The 20,234-nt window shown below is 43.8% G+C and overlaps 1 protein-coding gene and 4 non-coding genes across 5 annotated transcripts in view; 4 read left to right on the forward strand and 1 right to left on the reverse strand.

Moving 5' to 3' along the window:
* The first annotated feature begins 2,151 nt into the window (after positions 1-2,151).
* TRNAP-AGG (transfer RNA proline (anticodon AGG)) lies at positions 2,152-2,223 on the forward strand. Its single transcript has one exon. It is a non-coding gene; the product is annotated as a tRNA-Pro (tRNA).
* Positions 2,224-2,322: 99 nt separating this feature from the next.
* TRNAP-CGG (transfer RNA proline (anticodon CGG)) lies at positions 2,323-2,394 on the forward strand. The gene has a single exon. It is a non-coding gene; the product is annotated as a tRNA-Pro (tRNA).
* Positions 2,395-2,478: 84 nt separating this feature from the next.
* On the forward strand, positions 2,479-2,550 carry TRNAP-UGG (transfer RNA proline (anticodon UGG)). Its single transcript has one exon. It is a non-coding gene; the product is annotated as a tRNA-Pro (tRNA).
* Positions 2,551-2,633: 83 nt separating this feature from the next.
* On the forward strand, positions 2,634-2,705 carry TRNAP-UGG (transfer RNA proline (anticodon UGG)). Its single transcript has one exon. It is a non-coding gene; the product is annotated as a tRNA-Pro (tRNA).
* Positions 2,706-8,374: 5,669 nt separating this feature from the next.
* The window catches only part of LOC145402975 (uncharacterized), a 28,569-nt gene continuing 16,709 nt past the window's right edge, over positions 8,375-20,234 (reverse strand). Inside the window, exons 5-9 of the mRNA XM_080274851.1 lie at positions 19,156-19,267; positions 18,446-18,609; positions 17,829-18,056; positions 16,384-16,560; positions 8,375-8,425 (exon numbers count right to left, since the gene is read on the reverse strand). Coding sequence (XP_080130977.1) covers positions 8,375-8,425; positions 16,384-16,560; positions 17,829-18,056; positions 18,446-18,609; positions 19,156-19,267 — 732 coding nt within the window. The remainder of the gene's footprint in view (positions 8,426-16,383; positions 16,561-17,828; positions 18,057-18,445; positions 18,610-19,155; positions 19,268-20,234) is intronic.

Genomic DNA, 20,234 nt, shown 5'->3' on the forward strand with positions numbered 1-20,234 from the left:
TTCTCTCTCTCTCTCTCTCTCTCTCTCTCTCTCTCGCTCGCTCTCTCGCTCTTTCCCCTTGTCTTTCCCCCTGAGAATTAGGTAATTCTCTCTCTCTCTCTCTCACACACACACACACACACACACACACACACACACACACACACACACACACACACACACGCATCCCGGAAGCAGGAACCGTCATGTGCTTCACCCAGGCGACCCTGTTAGAGAGAGAGAGAGAGAGAGAGAGAGAGAGAGTTTATAATTATGAAAAAATCAAAGCCTATTTTTGCCTGCACTCTCATGATTCAGATAATAGACGATCAGATAGCGGAATTGGATGGTAGATGATTGAATGTATTATGAGTATTGATTATGGAGCATAATTGTGTTTTAGATATAATTTGTATAATATAATGTACGATATATTTAAGGTACACTTAAGTAGACGAACATTGCATGCATACACTTGAATATAATTATTTACATGCCGTACATATATATTGAGAGAGGGGGGTGTGAGTTGGGAGCAGGGCTGTGAAATGGCCGGGGACAGGGTGACTTGGAGGCGATTTGTTTGTGGCCACCCCAGACGGGATTGATGCGTCTGGCAATAGATAGATAGATAGATAGACATATATATTCCTGCAGCCATACGTCAGCGCGCAAACAGATGTACAGTATGAACACTTCAGTACATTCACACTCCATTGCATATAAGAATATACAAGCATACATAACGTACATGTCTGCATGCATACGTACGCATACACGGGTGTACGTACATGCTGAAGTAATGAAAAGGAACTTGATCCAGGAAAAGTGGAGCGGGAGACGAAGCACACACACACACACACACACACACACACACACACACACACACACACACACACACACACACACAAGTATATATATCCATGTCAGCCTCGAGTACAGTTCTAATCCACTAACTCTAGTTTCCTGTTGTGTGGTCACGTAGAATGTCCATCTCTAGTGTGTGTGTGTGTGTGTGTGTGTGTGTGTGTGAGAGAGAGAGAGAGAGAGAGAGAGAGAGAATTTTGTTCCTGTTACTTATTCTCTTCAGCATAAGACTAACGTTTCGAATTACAGGGGTAAGATAATAGCCTTCATTAAGCCCGTCCCTACGAGAGGCTCTTCCTGCATTATAGAAAAGATAAAGATAAGTCGTGGTGGTGGTGAAGGAATTGGGTCATTGACTTGCACGGGGGGGGGGGGTCCACAGCGGCCATACCAAGCTGAGAAGGGTAGATGATGCTGATGATGATGGTGGTAGTGGTGGTGGTGGTGGTAGGGAAGAGTCGGCGAGGATGATGATGATGATCGTGGTGGTGATGATAGTGGTGGTGGTGGTGGTGGTGGTGGTGGTGCTTGTGGTGGTGGTGGTGGTGGTAGGGAACGAGGTCGAAGAGGGGGAGGAGGAAGATTGTAAAATACTCGTAAGGGGATATATGATGATGATAGCGGAAAAATATCGGGGAGTAGGGTAGTGATGATGATGATGATAAGTAAGAGGGAGTGGGCTGCTGGTGGTGGTGGTGATGATATGGTTAGTATGGGGTAAGTGTGATGTCGGTGCAGAGAGAGAGAGAGAGAGAGAGAGTATCATCTAGCTACGACATAATGAAACCAAGTCTCCCTTTGTGTCTGGCATTGAAGTGTCTAGAGAAGCTTAAGGAAAAAAATATTAATGATTCCCAAGAGCCTCCCAACAGTTATTTTCATTGATTTATTTATTGTAATTGTTTTTGCAGTAACCAGTCTCCATTACCGTTCACTGGTATCGGGAGTCATTTCTAGTTTGTTATATATTTTCACTTTCATAGTCATTCTTTTTCTGTTTCTTCCCCGATGTACTTTGCGTATACCATTTTCCCGGGTATTTCGCGTTCCTGCTACTTTTTCCCAGTATTTCGTGTTTCTGCTACTTTTTCCAGTGTATTTCGTGTTTTCTTCCACTTTTTTCAGTGTATTTCGTATTTCCTGCTACTTTTTCCAGTATCTTTCGTGTTCTGCTAATTTCATCCGCGGATTTCGTGTTTTCTGCCTTTTTCGGTGTATGTCGTGTTTCTGCTCTCCAGTGCATTTCGTGTTTTCTCTTACTTATTACCCGTGTTTAGTAACGAAGACGAGACTAACATATGCACTGGCCTGTTGGTCTAGGGGTATGATTCTCGCTTAGGGTGCGAGAGGTCCCGGGTTCAAATCCCGGACAGGCCCGCGTGGACACTTTTACAACTGTGACGAAGGTCTGTTTACACCGCATCTGGCAGGGGTTCACGCCGGATGTGGTGTGCCTGCCCCCAGTGATAGTGTATCGGCCTGTTGGTCTAGGGGTATGATTCTCGCTTCGGGTGCGAGAGGTCCCGGGTTCAAATCCCGGACAGGCCCGGGTGTAGCTTTTGACTCGTTAAGTACTCCTAAAAACCAGTGGACTTAATGGTAGGTACAGGTAAACTAGCCACTTGTGTCAGCGGCCTGTTGGTCTAGGGGTATGATTCCTGCTTTGGGTGCAGGAGGTCCCGGGTTCAAATCCCGGACAGGCCCGTTGGCTTTTGATAAATTCCTGTTCGTCTGAAATTCTAGGGTTGACAATAACAAGTATAAAAATCTCTTGCTCGAAACTCAGCGGCCTGTTGGTCTAGGGGTATGATTCCTGCTTTGGGTGCAGGAGGTCCCGGGTTCAAATCCCGGACAGGCCCAGGAGTTTTGAATGATTCGAGGAGATGGTAAGGAAACGTAAATATATAGAGGATAGTAAAGGTGGAAGAAGAGGAAGTGTTAGAAAAGTGTGGGAAGTGGTGGGTGGATGGAGGAATATATTGAGGGAGGGAGGAGGTGGAGGTGACGGCTTGGGATAGCACAGCAGTGGCATTTGTCAGGTATGTGTGTGTGTGTACAGTAGGGGACAGAAGTTCGCATTATTCTCTCCATCTGCCTGTCTTTGTCTCAGCATATGGATAAATATTGCATAATAATGATAATAATAATAAAGTAATAATCTGAAGAAGGTTTTTAAATATGAAGTGAAAGTAGAGAAAGTGAATGGAGATGTAAGGAGAGTGGATAGTTGTAAATGGAGTAGAAAAATATTGAGAGAGAGAGAGAGTTAATGGTTTGTTTTAGTTCCAGTTATGATTATGTCGTTTTTTCCCCCGTTTGAATCCTGAACTCAAGTACAACGGAAAAATTAGAGAGAGACTTAGCTAGATAGTGCCCTCAGATGGTAGTGTTTTAGTGTGCATCTTTTCTCCTGTTTGGGTTATTACTTGCTGTTTTTCGTGATCCCTTTCCTCTCCCACTTGCCTTCCTCGCTTCTTCCCCTCGTTACGTCCCTCTGACTTACTCGGCTTCCTTCCTTCCTTCCACCCACTCGTACCCCCTTGCGTCATTCCCTCCTTCCTCTTATTTCCTTCCTCCCTTTACAGTCACTGCCATATTTTTCAGTATATCTGTCTATCTATCTATCTGTCTGTCTTCCCACGTATATATGTTTGTATCTGCTTACTTACCTATGTCTATATGTCTGTGTAATCAGCTATCTGTCTGTCTACCTTTGTGAATCTCAGTATCTTTCTATATTCCTGTCAGTACCCATTTCTGTCATTACCTGTCTACCTGTCTGTCTACCAGTCTGTTTATCTATCTACCTACCAAAAGCATAGCGTGAAGCAGGCGAGGGTAAGATATATGTGTTACGCCACGTCACCATTTACACGGTTGCCACACTTCCACTCTCTCTCTCTCTCTCTCTCTCTCTCTCTCTCTCTCTCTCTCTCACACACACACACACACACACACACACACACACACACACACACACACACACACACACACACACACACACACACAAACCAAGTAATCAGTTCCAAAATTCCTTTATTGAACACCAACATAATACAATACAGCAAAATACCACGTACAAAAATAATACAGGAACTACAAAAACATGAGATTTACCTGTCACGGTCCAGCCATGAGGAAGTTACAGAAATTTTACATAAAGTTTGTATCGTGTACTTAACCCTTCAGTACAGTGACCTAATTTTGTATTCTTAGTTCCTGTAGACTTTTTTTTATTATGTATGAGGAAGGTGTTTTGTGGAGTGAACAGTGAAGGGAATTTTGCTCTCTCTCTCTCTCTCTCTCTCTCTCTCTCTCTCTCTCTCTCTCTCTCTCTCTCTCTCTCTCTCTCTCTCTCTCGTGTGTGTGTGGATAATTATTTCACTGAGGGAGGTCATCTATAAACTGAGTAAAACCGGCAGGCAGTAGCGGAAATAAAATACAGAATTAGTCATGGTACTGAAGTGCATCTTAACCTACAGACTAGACTAGGGTTACTAGAGGGTATACAGGCTTAACCCTTTGAATACCAGTGTCATCATCATCATCATCATCATCATCATCCAGTGTCATCATCCACCATTTCCACCATCACTATCATCCACCATCACCACCATCATCATCCACTATCACCACCATCATCATATACAGATTTAGGAGGTTAGGAGGGAAAGGAAAAGGCCAGAGAAGGGCAAGGAAGAGGAACTAGGGAAAGACAGAGACGAAAATGAAGATGGTTAAAAGTAGTAGGGTAGACAAGAGGTCAAAGATGCGACTTAAGAGTAGAGGAGGAAAAGCAGAATTCAGGGGGGAGATGATGTGAGGGAGGAATAGGAGTGATGTGAACGAGGAATGAGAGAGAGAGAGAGAGAGAGAAAAACCTTAGATGCGAGGTACTGGAGACAAACTTCCGTCAGTAGAGGAAGGATTATGAGACGAAAGGTGAGATAATGAGAACGCCAGGAATGGTGATGAGACATTCCTACCCTCAGAACTCCTCGGACTCATCAGGAATGGAGTCAACGGTCGGGAGCTTTAGGTTGTTAGGGTAGGTGGAGGGAAGGTCCAAGGCCATTTTACTCGTAACTGATGATTACTCTTCGTCGGGTCTTCGCTTGCATCACTATTGCTCTGCTTGCTTGCCTGCTCAAGGAACCTTCATTGGTAAGCCAACCTTAAAAGTCCACAAACATAACAGTAAGGGGGTGGAAGTTTGGAGGCATCAGGTTGCTGGAGGTGCTTGGAGGGAGAGTCGAAGGTCATTTTACTTGAATCCGATAATGGTTCATTGTAGGGACTTTCACTTACATCGCCCTCGTTCTGCTTGCTTGCTGTAGGAACATTCATTGACAAGGCCCCTTCGATATTCCGCAGACAGATCAGTAAAGGGATCGAAGTTGTGTGGTTTCATGTTGCTAGGGTACCTGGAGGAGTTGAAGGCCATTTTTCTCGTAGCTGATAATCATTCTTCTTTCTGACTTTCATTTGCTTGAGGAACCTTCATCAGTAAGCTACCCTCGAAATTCCGCAAACAGATCAACAAAGGGGTCGAAGTTCGGGGGCTTCAGGTTGCTGGGATACCTGGATGGGAAGTCGAAGGCCATTTTACTGGTAGCAGATGATCGTTCTTCCTTGGGACTTTCACTCGCATCACCTTTGCCGTGCGTGCTCGAGGAATCATCATCGACAAGCACGCCTTCCTCGGGACTTTTCCTGCTATATGAGTCTGGTTTCTTGAGGTCTGTATCAACACTCGGGTCGTAGGTGTTGTAAGGGTCGTCCAGCACCATGTACTCGATCATGGGACCCTTGGGTTTGCTCGCAGGAGCTGGGGCGATGTAACCAGACGTCGGGGCATCATAACTTGGTGCAGGTGCTTGGTATGTTGGTGCAGGTGCATTGTAACTTTGGACGGGAGGTTGGTAACTTGGCGCAGGTGGTTCGTAACTTGGGGAATAGGTTTCATAACTGGGGGCAGGTGGTTTGTAGCTGGGTGCAGGTGCTTCATAGCTTGGTGCAGGCGCTTCATAACTAGGCGCCGGGGCTTTTACTGGTTCATAACCCGGCGTAGCCACTTGACTATACGTTGGGGACTCCTGCGTGTATCCATGTGTTGGTTCGTGGTAGTCCTGACTTGATCCTTTGTGGTCCGACTCAGGGTAGGACACGCTGAACTCAAATGCCTTTCCTTGTTCGTCTTTGTAACCTCCCCCACCATGTTGATCACCTGCGTAGCTACTGCCATGGTCGTCATAACCACCGCCGTGGTCATCGTACCCCCCATAGCTGCTACCATGATCATCATATCCGCCACCACCATGATCCTGACCATAACCCCCACCATGATCATCAAGTCCTTTGCCATAACCTCCCCCATGGTCTCCACCATACCCACCTCCATGGTCGTCATGTCCCTTACCATAACCTCCCCCATGATCCCCACCATACCCACCTCCGTGATCATCATGTCCGTACCCTCCTCCCCCATGACCCCCTCCATACCCACCTCCATGATCATCATGTCCATAACCTCCTCCCCCATGTCCCCCTCCATACCCACCCCCACCATGTCCCCCTCCGCCATGACCATAGCCACCCCCACCATGTCCCCCTCCGCCATGCCCATACCCACCTCCATGTCCACCACCATGCCCTTTGCCATAACCCACCGTACCACCTCCACCAAAACCCCCGAAGTACGCCAGGGGTTTGTCCCCGCTGTCGTGGTACTTCGCCTTCTGGGATTCCTTCACCGGGTCATCTCCGTACTTCACCTTCTTGTTAAACTTTGCCTTCCCCATGGCCTGGAGTTCGTAAGGGCTGTACGCTGGACCCTTGTACTTTGCCGGGTAGTAGCTTGGCGGCTTGTGGTAGGGGAGGTTATGACTGAAATATCCTGGGTTTTGAACCACTTTGTAACCTCCGCCTTGACCGTGCCCGTAATCCCTTTCCTCCGCTGGAGTTACTCTACTGTCGGTTCTCTGAGCTACCGGGGGTACGACCTTCGGAGCCACGATAGATGCTGCTTCAAGTTTCTCATCACTGGTGGTATCCTCCCTTCCCTCGCTTACCTGCGAGCTGGATGTGTCAGATAAATGTTTAGTGGAGTCACTTTGTCGACGAGGCATGGGTGGACCCTGGGGACGCTGTACGGGTTCCTTTCCCGTTTTCTTGGGATCCCAGGACCCTTCAGATAGATCTTCTGTTGTGTCTTGTTCGTCTGCTGACCGGCGAGAACGAAAATGAGCTATCCCAGATTTTGTTTCGCAGGCAAATACTTGGTCTTTGCCCTGAGCGATGAATAACTTTTCCCTGTTGGCCGAGTTCATGGCTTTGATGCAGTCCATGATAAGTGTGATGTTGTCGCTCGTTGTGAAATGAAGCGCATTAAGATCGCGTCCAGTGTTATCTGAGGAGTCACGAGTATTTTCATCGAGTGTGCCTTGGTTGAGTTCATGGGTGTCTCCGTTTTCCGTCACACTTTCAGTCAGGCAGGGTGAAGTAGCAGCTAGCGTGGCTATAATCACCCATCCCGCCTTGACTATTTCTTTTACAGGCACCGGCGCCATCTGTAAAAGGAGCGGGAAAGTGTAAGTGTAAACAGTATTTGGTTCGTCACTGTGAGTTGTGTCATCGCTGTTGCACAATCAGGGTGGTTAAGGGAAGTGTCTGGATGAGATGGATTGGCCCATTATAAGAGTGCGATTCCGTAGCTGCACACACACACACACACACACACACACACACACACACACACACACACACACACACACACACACACACACACACACACACACACACAGGTGGAGGGAATGTGAAAGGGGGAAGTGGAGGGCAAAAGTGAGGGGGGGATGGGGTGGAGGTAAGATGTGAGGGGGGCGTCGGCGTCTGTGAAAGGTGAATGGGGAAGTGGAGGGAAGATGTGGCTGTGGGAGGGGGGTGTATGGAGGGAAGGTGAAGAGGAACTGAAGGAAAGATGTTAGTGAGGGAGGTGGAGGAGGAGGAGGAGTGAAAGGAGGCAAACAGTGGCTTTCTCCACTGGTCAGGTGTTGGCTAACTTGATTCTAATTGATGTTACTTTTGGCTTAGTGTTTGCTTTAGATTTACCCACCCTCTTGTCTTAACACTTTCTGCACAAAGAATGTTATAAGTTTATTTTGTTTTCCATTCTTCCCATAGTTACCTGCTGTATTAGAGATCCTCCTGTCAAAGAAAAAGAATAATGAAGAGTAACAGCAATTACTGAACCCTTCAATCCGGTCACCTTATTTTGATATTCTTGTCACTAACGATTGAACCAACACAGAAGAGACCTTTAGTAGTGAAGGGCTTAAAGGAGGCCATGTGTAACTCCCTCGGTTCGAAAAACCTCTCCTAAGCTAAATAAATTAGTGGTTGTAGTATTTGGGTATAATATTTGTCACTATTGAAACAATTTCATGATGGTTTAGACGGTGTGGAATCGGTGATTTCAGTCGAGATTATTCTTAAATGACTATATATATAGAGAGAGAGAGAGATATATGTATTAGAAGATGCGTGTAAAGGTTTGGCGTGGGAATTTCTCACTGCCTGGTGACTGAAGTGTAAGATTAGTGTCAGATAACATGGTTCAAAATTGGTAATATCCAACCCCGTACCAAACGGTACTGTCTTAAAATACAACGGTTATGTCATCAGGAATAATCGAAGTTTTTCTTTGCAGTAAATATGTAGCAGCCACCATTACCAGATGCAGTAAATGTGTAACTGTACAACCATTACTATTACAGATGAAGTAGAGGTGCCTGTGGAGCGCGACCCCTTTTCCCTCCAACAAACATACAGTCATCACAACCAACACAGCAGCCGCAACATCTTCAGAGGTCAGTTAATGTACCACCAGTATCACAAAGGCTTATAAATGCATGTGAGGCTTTGACATTGTGTATAGTACAGTCACTTTAACTTAAAGGGAATTTTCGTACTTTATGCCTGTTTCCCGTAGCCTGATGGTAGAACAGACAATACTAGCTCTCTACATCGATACATATGTCCACAGTCCATAGATGTTTTTGAAGTGGTATTTTGGTTCTCAATATATTACTTGTTCGTGAGATGTGTGGTGGTATTGATTGTGGTATTGATTGTGTTTCATCCCGAAGTGGATCGTACAATACTGTTGATATACGTGCGGTGGTGTTTCAGTGCTGTACTATTTCACTTGTTTGTTTGGTGTGGTGGTGGTGATTGAGGTGTTGATTGTTATTTATGGCAAGGAAGTAGGTGTGTGGTGGTGATTGCAGTACTGATCGTTATATATCGTAAGGAAAGGGATTTGTATTTTTGTCCTCAATAGCACACTCAGTACTACTATATCGGTACTGTACTTACAATGGTATTTCAGTGCTCTTATATTTCACTTGTGCATGAGGTGTGGTGGTTGTGGTGGTGACTGTGGTGGAGGAGCACTTTCTCTCCCACCATACCTCGGGCGGCGACCTGGAGAGAAAGTACAAACTTAACACGCAGCATCATATACTCTCCGATGATGCTGGGAAATCTCGTGTGCATGAGAAACATACATGCAGCTCGCTCACAACACACACACACACACACACACACACACACACACACACACACACACACACACACACACACAAATCTGCTCTGCATCCGTCCAGTCACGAACGCGTTGGGAACGTCAACAAACAGGTATCGCTATGAAAACATACCATAGTTCAGTGACATTTTTTTCTTTTTGCACTTTCGCTTAAGTATGAAAACTATTTTTTTTGTGTTTATATGTGGAACTAAGGATATTTTTTTGCTTTTTTGTTTTTATGTAAAGTGTGTGTGTGTGTGTGTGTGTGTGTGTGTGTGTGATAGAGAAATTGTCATCTTCACGTGGATTCATATTTGGTATGAAGAGATTTGTAATGTAACATGAATATTACTCTCCAATATAATTTGTAATTTTGATATGATATTGGTCAGACATAACATTTCTTTTTCTCTCAACCCGAATAACAGTGGCGACATCACACAACTTGTTTCACCTCAGTGCTGATATTCAACCATTAGCTAAATCATGCACACATCCATAAAACTGCAACTGTCACAGAAACTCTCTGTAGCATTTAGCTTTTGTTTTCTTCGCACCATACATATTTAACGCCTTTTCATATTCCCTCTTTGTTCATCTTGTCATGTTGCTCTTTTCAGACCCATAAATTACCATAAAAAAATCCTTGTCCCTCTCACATACTTTCCCCATTACCTGTTGCAGTACAGTACAGATATATGATTCACACATCCCCTGCCATTCCTGAAACCACCCTGTTTATCTCGCACAAGATTTAATACCATCTTAAGGGAACTGAAGGGAGTAACGTGTAAATTTTTAATGCGGAAGAAGAGAGTGCCCAAGATACAGAGCTGGCAAAATTCGCTGTAGCCAGTAAACAGAAGAGAAATCCAAATATAAGAATCAAGAATCATTTATATCGATATGTTTGGACACTATTGAAAAAACGGGGGATTATAGGTACTAAGAAAAATAGGTTTAACTAACAGCATTAAAAGTATCACTCAGGTCTTAATTAAGGCAACTAATAGAAATAATGGGTAACACTACTGGAGTCCGTTTTCACGTGATGGAACTGGGCCACTTGTACAACGTGAACAGTTTATGGTTGCATGAAATCCGATAAGACATAGGTATGAGATAGGATTAAATCTCCTTGGTTGTTAGTTAATTTGGGTGTCCAGTCTGACTGCACATAGCGGTCAGTTGAACAGGAAAAAATTTAGTTCTAACCTGTGTGCCTCTCCCACGCAACATTTCCACTTGTAATGGATCATCTACCTAGGGATCTCTTTGCCAGGTTATAACGGGTGCACTATATGTCAGCCTAGCCTTGGGCCCCTACGCGCCGGATTGAGTAAAATGCAACTGCAGTTTTTACCGGTAGTGCTGGTGGGTGTGAGGTGGTGGCGGTGTGAGGTGCGGGGTGTGAGTGAGGCGGAGTGGGATGGCTTCGCTGATAACACTTCAATTCACTCCAGGCAGGGAAAGTGCTGTGACGTCACTACACACACACACACACACAAAGCTAGTTGTTCATTTCTTTCCATCTTGTACACATAGGTTTACATGTATTCTTGAACACACACACACATACACGTACACACACACACACACACATACACGTACACACACACACACGTACACCTAATTGCTCTGTACATCATCAGCCGTTTACACAGCTCCCGTCTCAAGCACACACAAACGCACATGTACACTTAATTACTGTGTACATCTTCAGTGGTGCACAGAAGCTCCCTTCATTCCCTCTCACGTGACGAAGCGTTACCAAAGTTACTTCTCATCTTTCTTTCATTTAGAGAGAGAGAGAGAGAGAGAGAGAGAGGATTAGAGAAAGTAGGGAAGCAGTGCGACAAAGGAAGAGATGGGGAGGCAACAGTAATATATTTTCGTAGCTCATGAAGTTGTGCTTGTTCATAGTTCCTCCCCCCCCTCCCCCCGTCTCTCTCTCTCTCTCTCTCTCTCTCTCTCTCTCTCTCAGTGAACGAGTACGAGAAGGAAGGCGAGTTTTAGCGGTTTTTCGAGGCGTGACAGAACAGAGAAAAATCAGTGTGGAAGTAAAAGTGCCTCATGGCGTTATATTAGCTTCAGCCATGAGTTAGAGGCGTGAAGATTGGATGGTACCTGAGAGACACATATTTTCAGTTTAAGTATACTGATTATTATTCTGACTCGGCCTAAAATTGCTGTATGTCCATCTCGAAAGCAAAATTTTAATGGTAGGTTAATAGGAGAATATGATGCTAGTCGTGAAAATGTGCTACCGAGAGAGGTATGTGAAATAAGCTACAAAAGGACGAAAATCTTGACCAAAGTACCGTGTAAAAGACCTGTAGGCGTAAAATTGACATCTCTCCATCTTGATTCCTGAGGTGCAGTAATAGATTAACAGTAGAGTATGGTGCTAGTCACGAAGAAGTGCTGTGGAAATGATGCGAGCGTAAAATTGCCATCGCCTGTCGTGTATCCAAAGATAGATAGCGGCTGATGGATAGATAGATAGATAGATAAAACGTCAGGATATAGATAGATAATACACGGGTAGATAGTTTGTTCAGAGTGCCCTTTGCCAGTATTTTTTTTTTTTATTAGCATAGAGATGACATTTACATGGGGTGATTAATGAAGGAGTTTGTAGTTCAAAGGTTAGAACGAGGTATGAGAAAGTGCGATCTCTCTCTCTCTCTCTCTCTCTCTCTCTCTCTCTCTCTCTCACACACACACACACACACACACACACACACACACACACACACACACACACACACTGCTTTCAGCTTTCTTCACACACCAAGCGTGACGAAGTGAACGTTGATGGCATATTGCGTTTAACCTAATTTTGGCTCAGTTGATGCCCAGGTGTAGCCAGACTGAGGATTGATTTGAATAGTAACCAAGGAGACTCATTCCTGCATCATAGCCAAGGATTATCGAGTGCTATATAAGTACTGCTACGAAGTTGAAAGATTGGTCCAGTTCTGTTAGGTGAAATCAAACCTTCAGACCAATGATGTATTTATGTCGTTTTTATTTGTACACTACATTTGTCTCAGTAAGCTGCCTTTAACATTCTCTCTCTCTCTCTCTCTCTCTCTCTCTCTCTCTCTCTCAAGTGAATTAATCTCCTTCAATCCTCCCTCTCAATTCTTTTTTTCTCCATCCTTCCCTTCTGTCTTCGCTTGTATCTTTCTTTTCTACATAACTTCCTTCCTTCCTTCCTTCCCACTTTCTACCTTTCCGTCCTTCCTTCCTCCTACCCTTTTCTTCCATCGTGTATTTTCACTTCATCCAAGAAGCATTCATTCATTTCTCCATTTCCCATTCGTTGAGAGAGAGAGAGAGAGAGCAATTTCCTCAACTTGCTCACTTCTCAACTCCTCCGCACTCGCCAGACATGTTACGGTTAATTAAAACGTTATGACACCGGGAGAGTGTGGGGGCGTGGAGTGCTAGGGCATCACGTGACCTGTAGGATATTTCTCTCTCTCTCTCTCCTCTCCTCTCCGTGCCTTCCTTTCCCCTTACTTTTTTCCTTCGTTCTCTCCCTCCCCATAATTACCTTCAAAAGTTAATCCATTGTTACCATTTTTTTCTCCGTGTGAGTTTTTTCTGTCCGTACACACAAAGGGAAATAGAGAGAGAGAGAGAGAGAGGTGCCTTTCCTCTGGTGGGAGTGACACGTGCCAGAATGATTTATATAGGCTCCTAGCTCTTATTAAATTTTTTGTTTATATAAAGGTATGTTTGTATGTAAGAAGACAGGTGTGTGTGTGTGTGTGTGTGTGTGTGTGTGTGTGTGTGTGTGTGTACGTACTAGTTACCATAGCAACCACACGCGACGCTTGCTTATGTCTAATATGTTGACTCCTACTTGTTCGCGTTATTTGCTCCGCCGTGTTTCTTTGTCATGTTTCTACTCATTTTCCATCACATTCCATTCCTTTCCCCACATCCACTGATTCATTTCTTCTGGGACTCATGTGTACTCAATTTCATTCAGTATATCAGATTCACGCATTCTCATTCACTCATCACGTCACATTCATTCATTTGCTCACTTTAACCCTGCCTATCACATTCACTCCCCCACTCATATTTTCCCTCACATTTATTCACATTCATCCAGCACATCACATTCACTCACTCACATCTGCTCACTTATCACACCACATCACTTTCACTCTCTCATATTCTCACATATAGTATACTTACATTCACTCAGCACCTCACGTTCACTCGTTGACTCACATTCACGTACACTCCCACTGCTGTACTCAGTCGCCGTCACTTCCGCTCAGTCACTTTCACTAGCAGTCCCATCTTGTTCTGTGTCATGGTCTTAGCTGAGAGAGAGGGAGAGAGAGAGCAGATTAATCACAACTCACCCACATCCACGCACACACACTCTCTCTCTCTCTCTCTCTCTCTCTCTCTCTCTCTCTCTCGCCTGTCACTTGCACATCACACTCACTCAACCGCATACAAGGGAAAAAAACAATCCACCTTTCTGATAATTGGATCACAAGAGAACAACACTACATCCTGATTGGTAAATGTTTAACAGGGAGGAAAATGCTGAATTCTGATTGATGTGTGTGTTAGACGAGGGAAAAGAAACGTTTGATGGATGGATGGTTTAGAAGGGAGAAGTGTTGGTTCCGATTGGCTGGATAGATTAGATACGATTACATGAAGGACTTGGAGAGAGAGAGAGAGAGGGAGAGAGAGAATGTGAATGGCTTGAGAGAGAGAGTATATGAATGGCTTAGGCGTGACGTCAGAGAGAGAGAGGGAGAGAAGAGAGCACGGGATTCTTTCATCTGCAGGCTGTTATATGATTGGTTTCCCTTTTTATTTCCCCCTCGTATGGAAGTGCTGATAAGAGAGAGAGAGAGAGAGAAAGAACGCTTGGAGGGAAATGCAGGCTAAAAATCATTGGTGCTATTGAGGAGAGATTTTTTTTTTTTTGTCGCTGGGAAATGGAACTTGTACTGTATATATATATTTTATTTTTACATTATTATTTACCTTTTGCATGTGGAGTTGGTAGTGCTGGAATCTTTTAAATTCATGTTGATGTTATGACTAAAAAATCTTAAAGCAAGGATGAAAAGATTGCTATTATTATTATTATTATTATGACATACTTTTTGAGACTTCTCCAGCTGAACAGATTAGGTAAAGGATTCATTGACCCGCCTTCAGTACGACGGGTTATTGGCGTGTCATAGGGGCTGTTTGGTAAGGGACGGGCTCAGGCCTTGTAGGATAATATGGTTTACCCTGAGTTTAGCTAGGTTAGGATTTGAAAACGAACTGTTCTTGATGGGATTTTATTGAATTGTACAAAAGAGCTTCACATATTTAATCAGAGTATTATGAGTGAGAAAATTATCAGCGTAATAGTACGGAAATGCCATTATATAGTTACTTATTGTCCCCACCTAAGGAGGTTATCTTTGGCTCTGTTGTGTGTCTGTCTCTCTTACCAGCATCTTTGAAAAATTGAAGGATGACATTACACCATTTTCATTCATTCATTGCCAGGCGCCATGTATCCCAAACGGGGTGGCCAAGGACTTAGAGTTAATTGTTTTACAGGGAGGGGCACTAATCCTTCACCAACCCCACGTGACACCAGATTTGGCATAATTAGTGAATACCATTAGAGAAACAGCTGATAGAGTGTTTGGGCTGTAAAGGACAAAGGTCAGGGTCAAAAGGAAGGATTGGTGCTGGCCTGGTGAGGTATTGTCTCTGAGTGTTCGTGTTATTTTTCTTTTCTCTTGTTTTTATTATTGTACATTTATTTTACCGTGTCTTAATGTAGCTAATAAGTGTGTAATTTACCTCTAATAAGAGTACCAGCATTGACAGACGTACACGTATGATATTTTTTTGTTATTTTGACAAATGCTGTGTTAGTTGTGACTAGATTACCAAAAGGATATATATAATGCTAGTCACGAAGAAGTGCTGTGTTAGGGATATTGAGCCGTAGTATTGTCTTTTCTCCACCACTGAGCTACATGAAATTTCTGAAAAACGAGAAAAATTTGAGCCAGGTTAAGACGAAAGGACCATAGCATCTTTTCCTAATGCCCTGGGGTGGGATTACCGACCATATTGACGATCGATTTCCAGTCGTAACTTAAGAGAGTTGTTTTTGCAGGAAGAAGGAAAGACGGGAAGGTTTTGTACTCACCTTTCCTTGTATTCCCTATAAAAAAAAAGATAATAATATAATAATAATAATAATAATACCGTAATAATTTTCCCCACGTAACTAAGCCTTCATTTTGCACAGGTCACGGAGAGATTCTGTATTGTAGTCCTTCTTGCAAAACCAAAGTGTGTGTGTGTGTGTGTGTGTGTGTGTGTGTGTGTGTGTGTGTGTGTGTGTGTGTGATGAGAAGGCGTGTTTCCCCTGTTTTTTGTGCATTGTTATTTGGCCTCTGTATTCGGTACTTGTGTGTGTGTGTGTGTGTGTGTATAGTTTTATGGGCACTGTCTGTCATCTGCTTTCTCTGTACCTTTATTTTTAGCATTGTTTTGCTGTGTTTTTTTGTGGGAAAGTGGATGTCTTCCCCTGTTTTATCTGTGTTCGTTTTTTTTTCCTGTTTTTCTGTACATTTTGGTTATAGTTCCTCCCTTTCTCTCTCTCTCTCTCTCTCTCTCTCTCTCTCTCTCTCTCTCATTTTATATCTATCTTCCTTTTCCATCCCACTCTTCACCTTCTTCGCTGTCGTCTTTTTCATCTACCTCAACTCCTTGCTTCTGGCTCCCATCTACCTGTCTCTTATTTCTCCGTTCATCCATGTTCTGTTTAGCGTCCTCCTCTGATTTTTTATGTCCTCCTCTTTCTCCTCCTCCTTCTCTTCCTCCTCTTACTCCTCCGTTCCTCCCTCTTGTCTGTTCTGCCTCCTCATCTGTCTCTCCCTCCTCCTCGCCTCCTGCCTCTGGGCCCTCCTCTCCTGATTCTGTTGCCTTCTTTCCTCCCTCGCCTGCTGTCTGTCTCTCTGTCGCTCCTCCTTTCTCTCCTGTTTCCTCCTCTCCCGTCTCTCCTCCTGTTTGGTGTCCCTCGGTCCCTGGATTACTGTTATCTCGCCGTTTATTTCACCACCAGACTGAAAGAAAGAAAGAAAGAATCATCGTTATCATCGTCATTTTCAGTATCGTCGTCTTCATCGTAATCATCCTCGTTTTCGTCGTCTTCATCGTCGTAAGAACCTTTTATTTATTTATTTATTTTTTGTACATTAAGATTAACACGTCAATTCTGGTGACATTATTTTTTTTTCACTCTTTCCATAACCAAACACTTTGTTCATCTTGGCCGTCAGTCTTATTGATTTTTTTTTGACTACATCTAACCCATCTGGTTGGAAAAGTAATGTCCCAAACTGAATTAAATTGTCAGGAGGTGGGAAGAAGAAGAGGAAGAAAGGTTTCGGGCTTAGTGGGTTAACAGTGAGTGCGGGAAGGTTTAGGCAAGTCCCTGATTTCTGTGGGTCAGTTTCAAAACAGGATTGGTAATACGTAGACTGCATTTCTCATCACATAACCCAATCAGCAGTGTGGTACAAGGGTAGATTTCTTTTATTTCCCGTCAGCGATTGGAGATTTTTGTTTTCCTAAATTCCCATCATGTATTGCAGGAATAGGGGCATTGCCTTGCCCTTCACGATCTCAGGTTTAACAAGAGCGCATAGGCTACCTCCGCCAAAGCAGCACCATGTCCCCCTTTTAGACTCGACCTTGGGACTTTTTCGTCCAGGATTTAAACTTATGTTTCACTGATGCTTCTCAGTCATTATTCCAATCTTGGTGCAATTCCATGCAATGGCTTTTCTGTAGCGCCGTTAACAGACAGACAGACAAGGAGGCAGGCAGGGAGGAAGAGGGACAGACAAGGCACTCAGACAGACAGACGAGCTAAAAACGACTTGCTTGGCGAAGGTAATAATACGGCCCTTAGTCTCTCCACACACTTGAAAGTATTTTACCATCAAAGGAACGTGGGTGTCTGTTCGTACCTTGTTCGTGCGTGAAGCTACAATGTGACTAAGGATGTCAAATTTGCACTCTCTGCCTGTATAATTATTAGCAGGTCCAGGATCGTCCTGTGAATGAAAGAGAGATGTTCAGCCATGAGCAAACGGACACCAAGAATATTCTGCTAGCATTGTGTCCTGCCTTCCATATTTCCTATTTCTTCCTAAAAGGCAGAGAGTGTCCTTCCTTCTCATACCTTTGTGTGTGTGTGTGTGTGTGTGTGTGTGTGTGTGTGTGTGTGTGTGTGTGTGTGTGTGTGTGATGGTTTTGTCGGTGTCTTGTGTACATTAGTTTTAATAGTACAGGTTGGAAAGCATTAGTCGTTGATGTCTATATTTACCTGCAGTTGTTCATTGTATATCGTTGCATTAGTGGGTGATGGTGTCGTTGTAGTGGGTATCCTTGCTTCAATCTGACTGCTGATCCACTGTTGATGTGCGGGCACGTTGACGTAGACGCCGGGTATACCGTCCTCCCCGCAGCCAATGCCCCAGGCCGTGATGCCCACCAGCAGGTATCTCTTGGGATCATCCTGACGTGGGCATGCCAGTGGTCCCCCTCCGTCACCCTGGACGAATGGTTGGGGTATCACTAGGGTTTCATTCCAACTTACTCTAAATGGTTTTCAGCTGAGTGGGTCATAGGAGCCTTGTGCGGTTTTAATAATTTCATCCACCAACGAATTTGGAGGAGGTTATGTTTTCTCCTGTGTCTAATTGAGTACAAGATATCTCAAAAGGTTGTTATCGGATCTCAGTAAAATTAGATAGATAGGTGGGTATTGGCCAAGGAAGAGTTTATGAGATTTTTGGTTGGATTTAGTTCCGGATGCAAGATACATATTTTATTGCTGTTGGTGAGGGTGTGCGCTCTCTTAGTGCTTTCTAATAATCAAATGTGTCAGTCATGTGTGCGGGAAGGAAAAAAACTCAGGCCATAAGGTTGCTATTCACTCACCTTACATGCATCCTTGCCCTTCTCCCCACCAGCACACACGAAGGAGTTGTGCAGCCGGAAGTGTCGCCCCAGTCGTGTAGTCCTCAGGCTGTTGACACACTGGCGACGCCTTACCAGCGGCAGTGTCAGGCTCTTCATTACTTTCTGGTACTCCGCGCCTTCCTCTGACAACGGTATGGGACTGTTAGGTTATGGGGGTCGTAGTAAGGGGCTTTGTAGCACCTCTTTGTTAAGTATAGTTTGCTGCAAGAATTGAGAATGAACTCTGCTTCAGAGTGTATGGTTTAGGTGTAATGATAAGTGAAGGGGTTAACACGAGTAGTAGTTGCTAATAGTAGTAGTTGCAACCCCAGGCTCGTCTGAATGTGAACCCAATGGACTGCAGGCTGCAGCTCATCCTCCTTCTTTCAGGGGATAGGTAGAAGCTGAGGTGCGTACTTATAACTGGGCAGTGGAGCAGCACCATTATATCGGTGCCACCTCATGAAGGCGTCCCTCTCCATCATCAGAAATTACAAGTACAACATAGATTCAGAAAATTTGATTGAAATAACAAATCCATTGAGTTAGTGAAGGAGGTACTACCTGATCCATTGAATAAGTGAAAGAGTTTATACCTGATCCAGTGAGTTAGTGAAGGAGGTAATACTAGTTTGAGTTAGTGAAGGAATTATTATAGATTAAGAAAATGTAATGGGTGAAATATATACCGAATCCATTGAGTCCCCATCCATTAATAACGCAGGCGGTCATATCGATATTCTGGAGGTCTTCGGCCACGCAGATAGTGTTGATGTGAGGCAGGTGTACACGAGCGTCGTCCTGTGGTGGGCAGAGGGGGAGATTATTATTATTACTATTATTATTATTATTATTATTTCATTATTATTGTGGTGATGGTAGTAGTAGTGGTGGTAGTGACTGGTAGGAAGTGTGGTGGTGGTGGTTGTAATAGAAGAACTATCTAAAGTTTGTTCATTTAAGGGCCACATTCACTCTGTCTCAGGACCTTACCACACCCCATTCTTAGGTGAGGAAAAAGGTTTGAATGATGATGATGATGATTTGTATTTATTATCCTTCTCACTCCACCGTAACATTGCTCTTTGGTAACTCATGTGGTACTTGCAGGACAGAGAGCCTTTCCAAATTGCAAGCCTTGGAAGAAATAACTCCAGACAGGAAGCAAACATCTGCATAGTTAGCTGTTCTTGACTGAGCCTAGTGACCAAACGAAAGACAGATCACAGGAGGCTGGGGATGGATTTGTAGCAGCCACCCCCATACGGAGCCACTAATAAAGGTTTGTTGAAAGAATCATTATTAGGACAGGGTTTTATTTCTTTCTTGAGGGTGATTATCATGAGCATAACTCACTAGTAAAGGTATGTTGAGGGGTGTCAGTACTAGGAACACGTTACAGTATATTTTCTTTATTGAGGCTGATGATTATGAGCACAATTAGGTCCTTATTGAGGGAGACAGTGACAGAGTAATTAATTCTTTGAGGGCAATTATTATTAACCTAAGGGTACATATTGATTTAGTGTGATTATTATAAAGCTGTTTACTTCTTTATTGAGGACACTTTCTATGACCACATGTACGTTTTAATTTGGAGCGATGATTATGAAACTGTTTATATCTTATTTTAGGGCGATTGTTTTAAAATGTGCTAGATCCATATTCTTGGCATTTATAATGAACGTATATATTTTTTGTTGTCGTTGTATATAACCAGGAGTGTAATTTTGTTTTCCGTAAACGCTTTTGTAAAACACATTGTAAG

Source organism: Coenobita brevimanus, chromosome 1 (assembly GCF_032717465.1).
Source record: "Coenobita brevimanus isolate Jiangsu-jjx chromosome 1, ASM3271746v2, whole genome shotgun sequence".
Taxonomy (NCBI): Eukaryota; Metazoa; Arthropoda; class Malacostraca; order Decapoda; family Coenobitidae; genus Coenobita; species Coenobita brevimanus.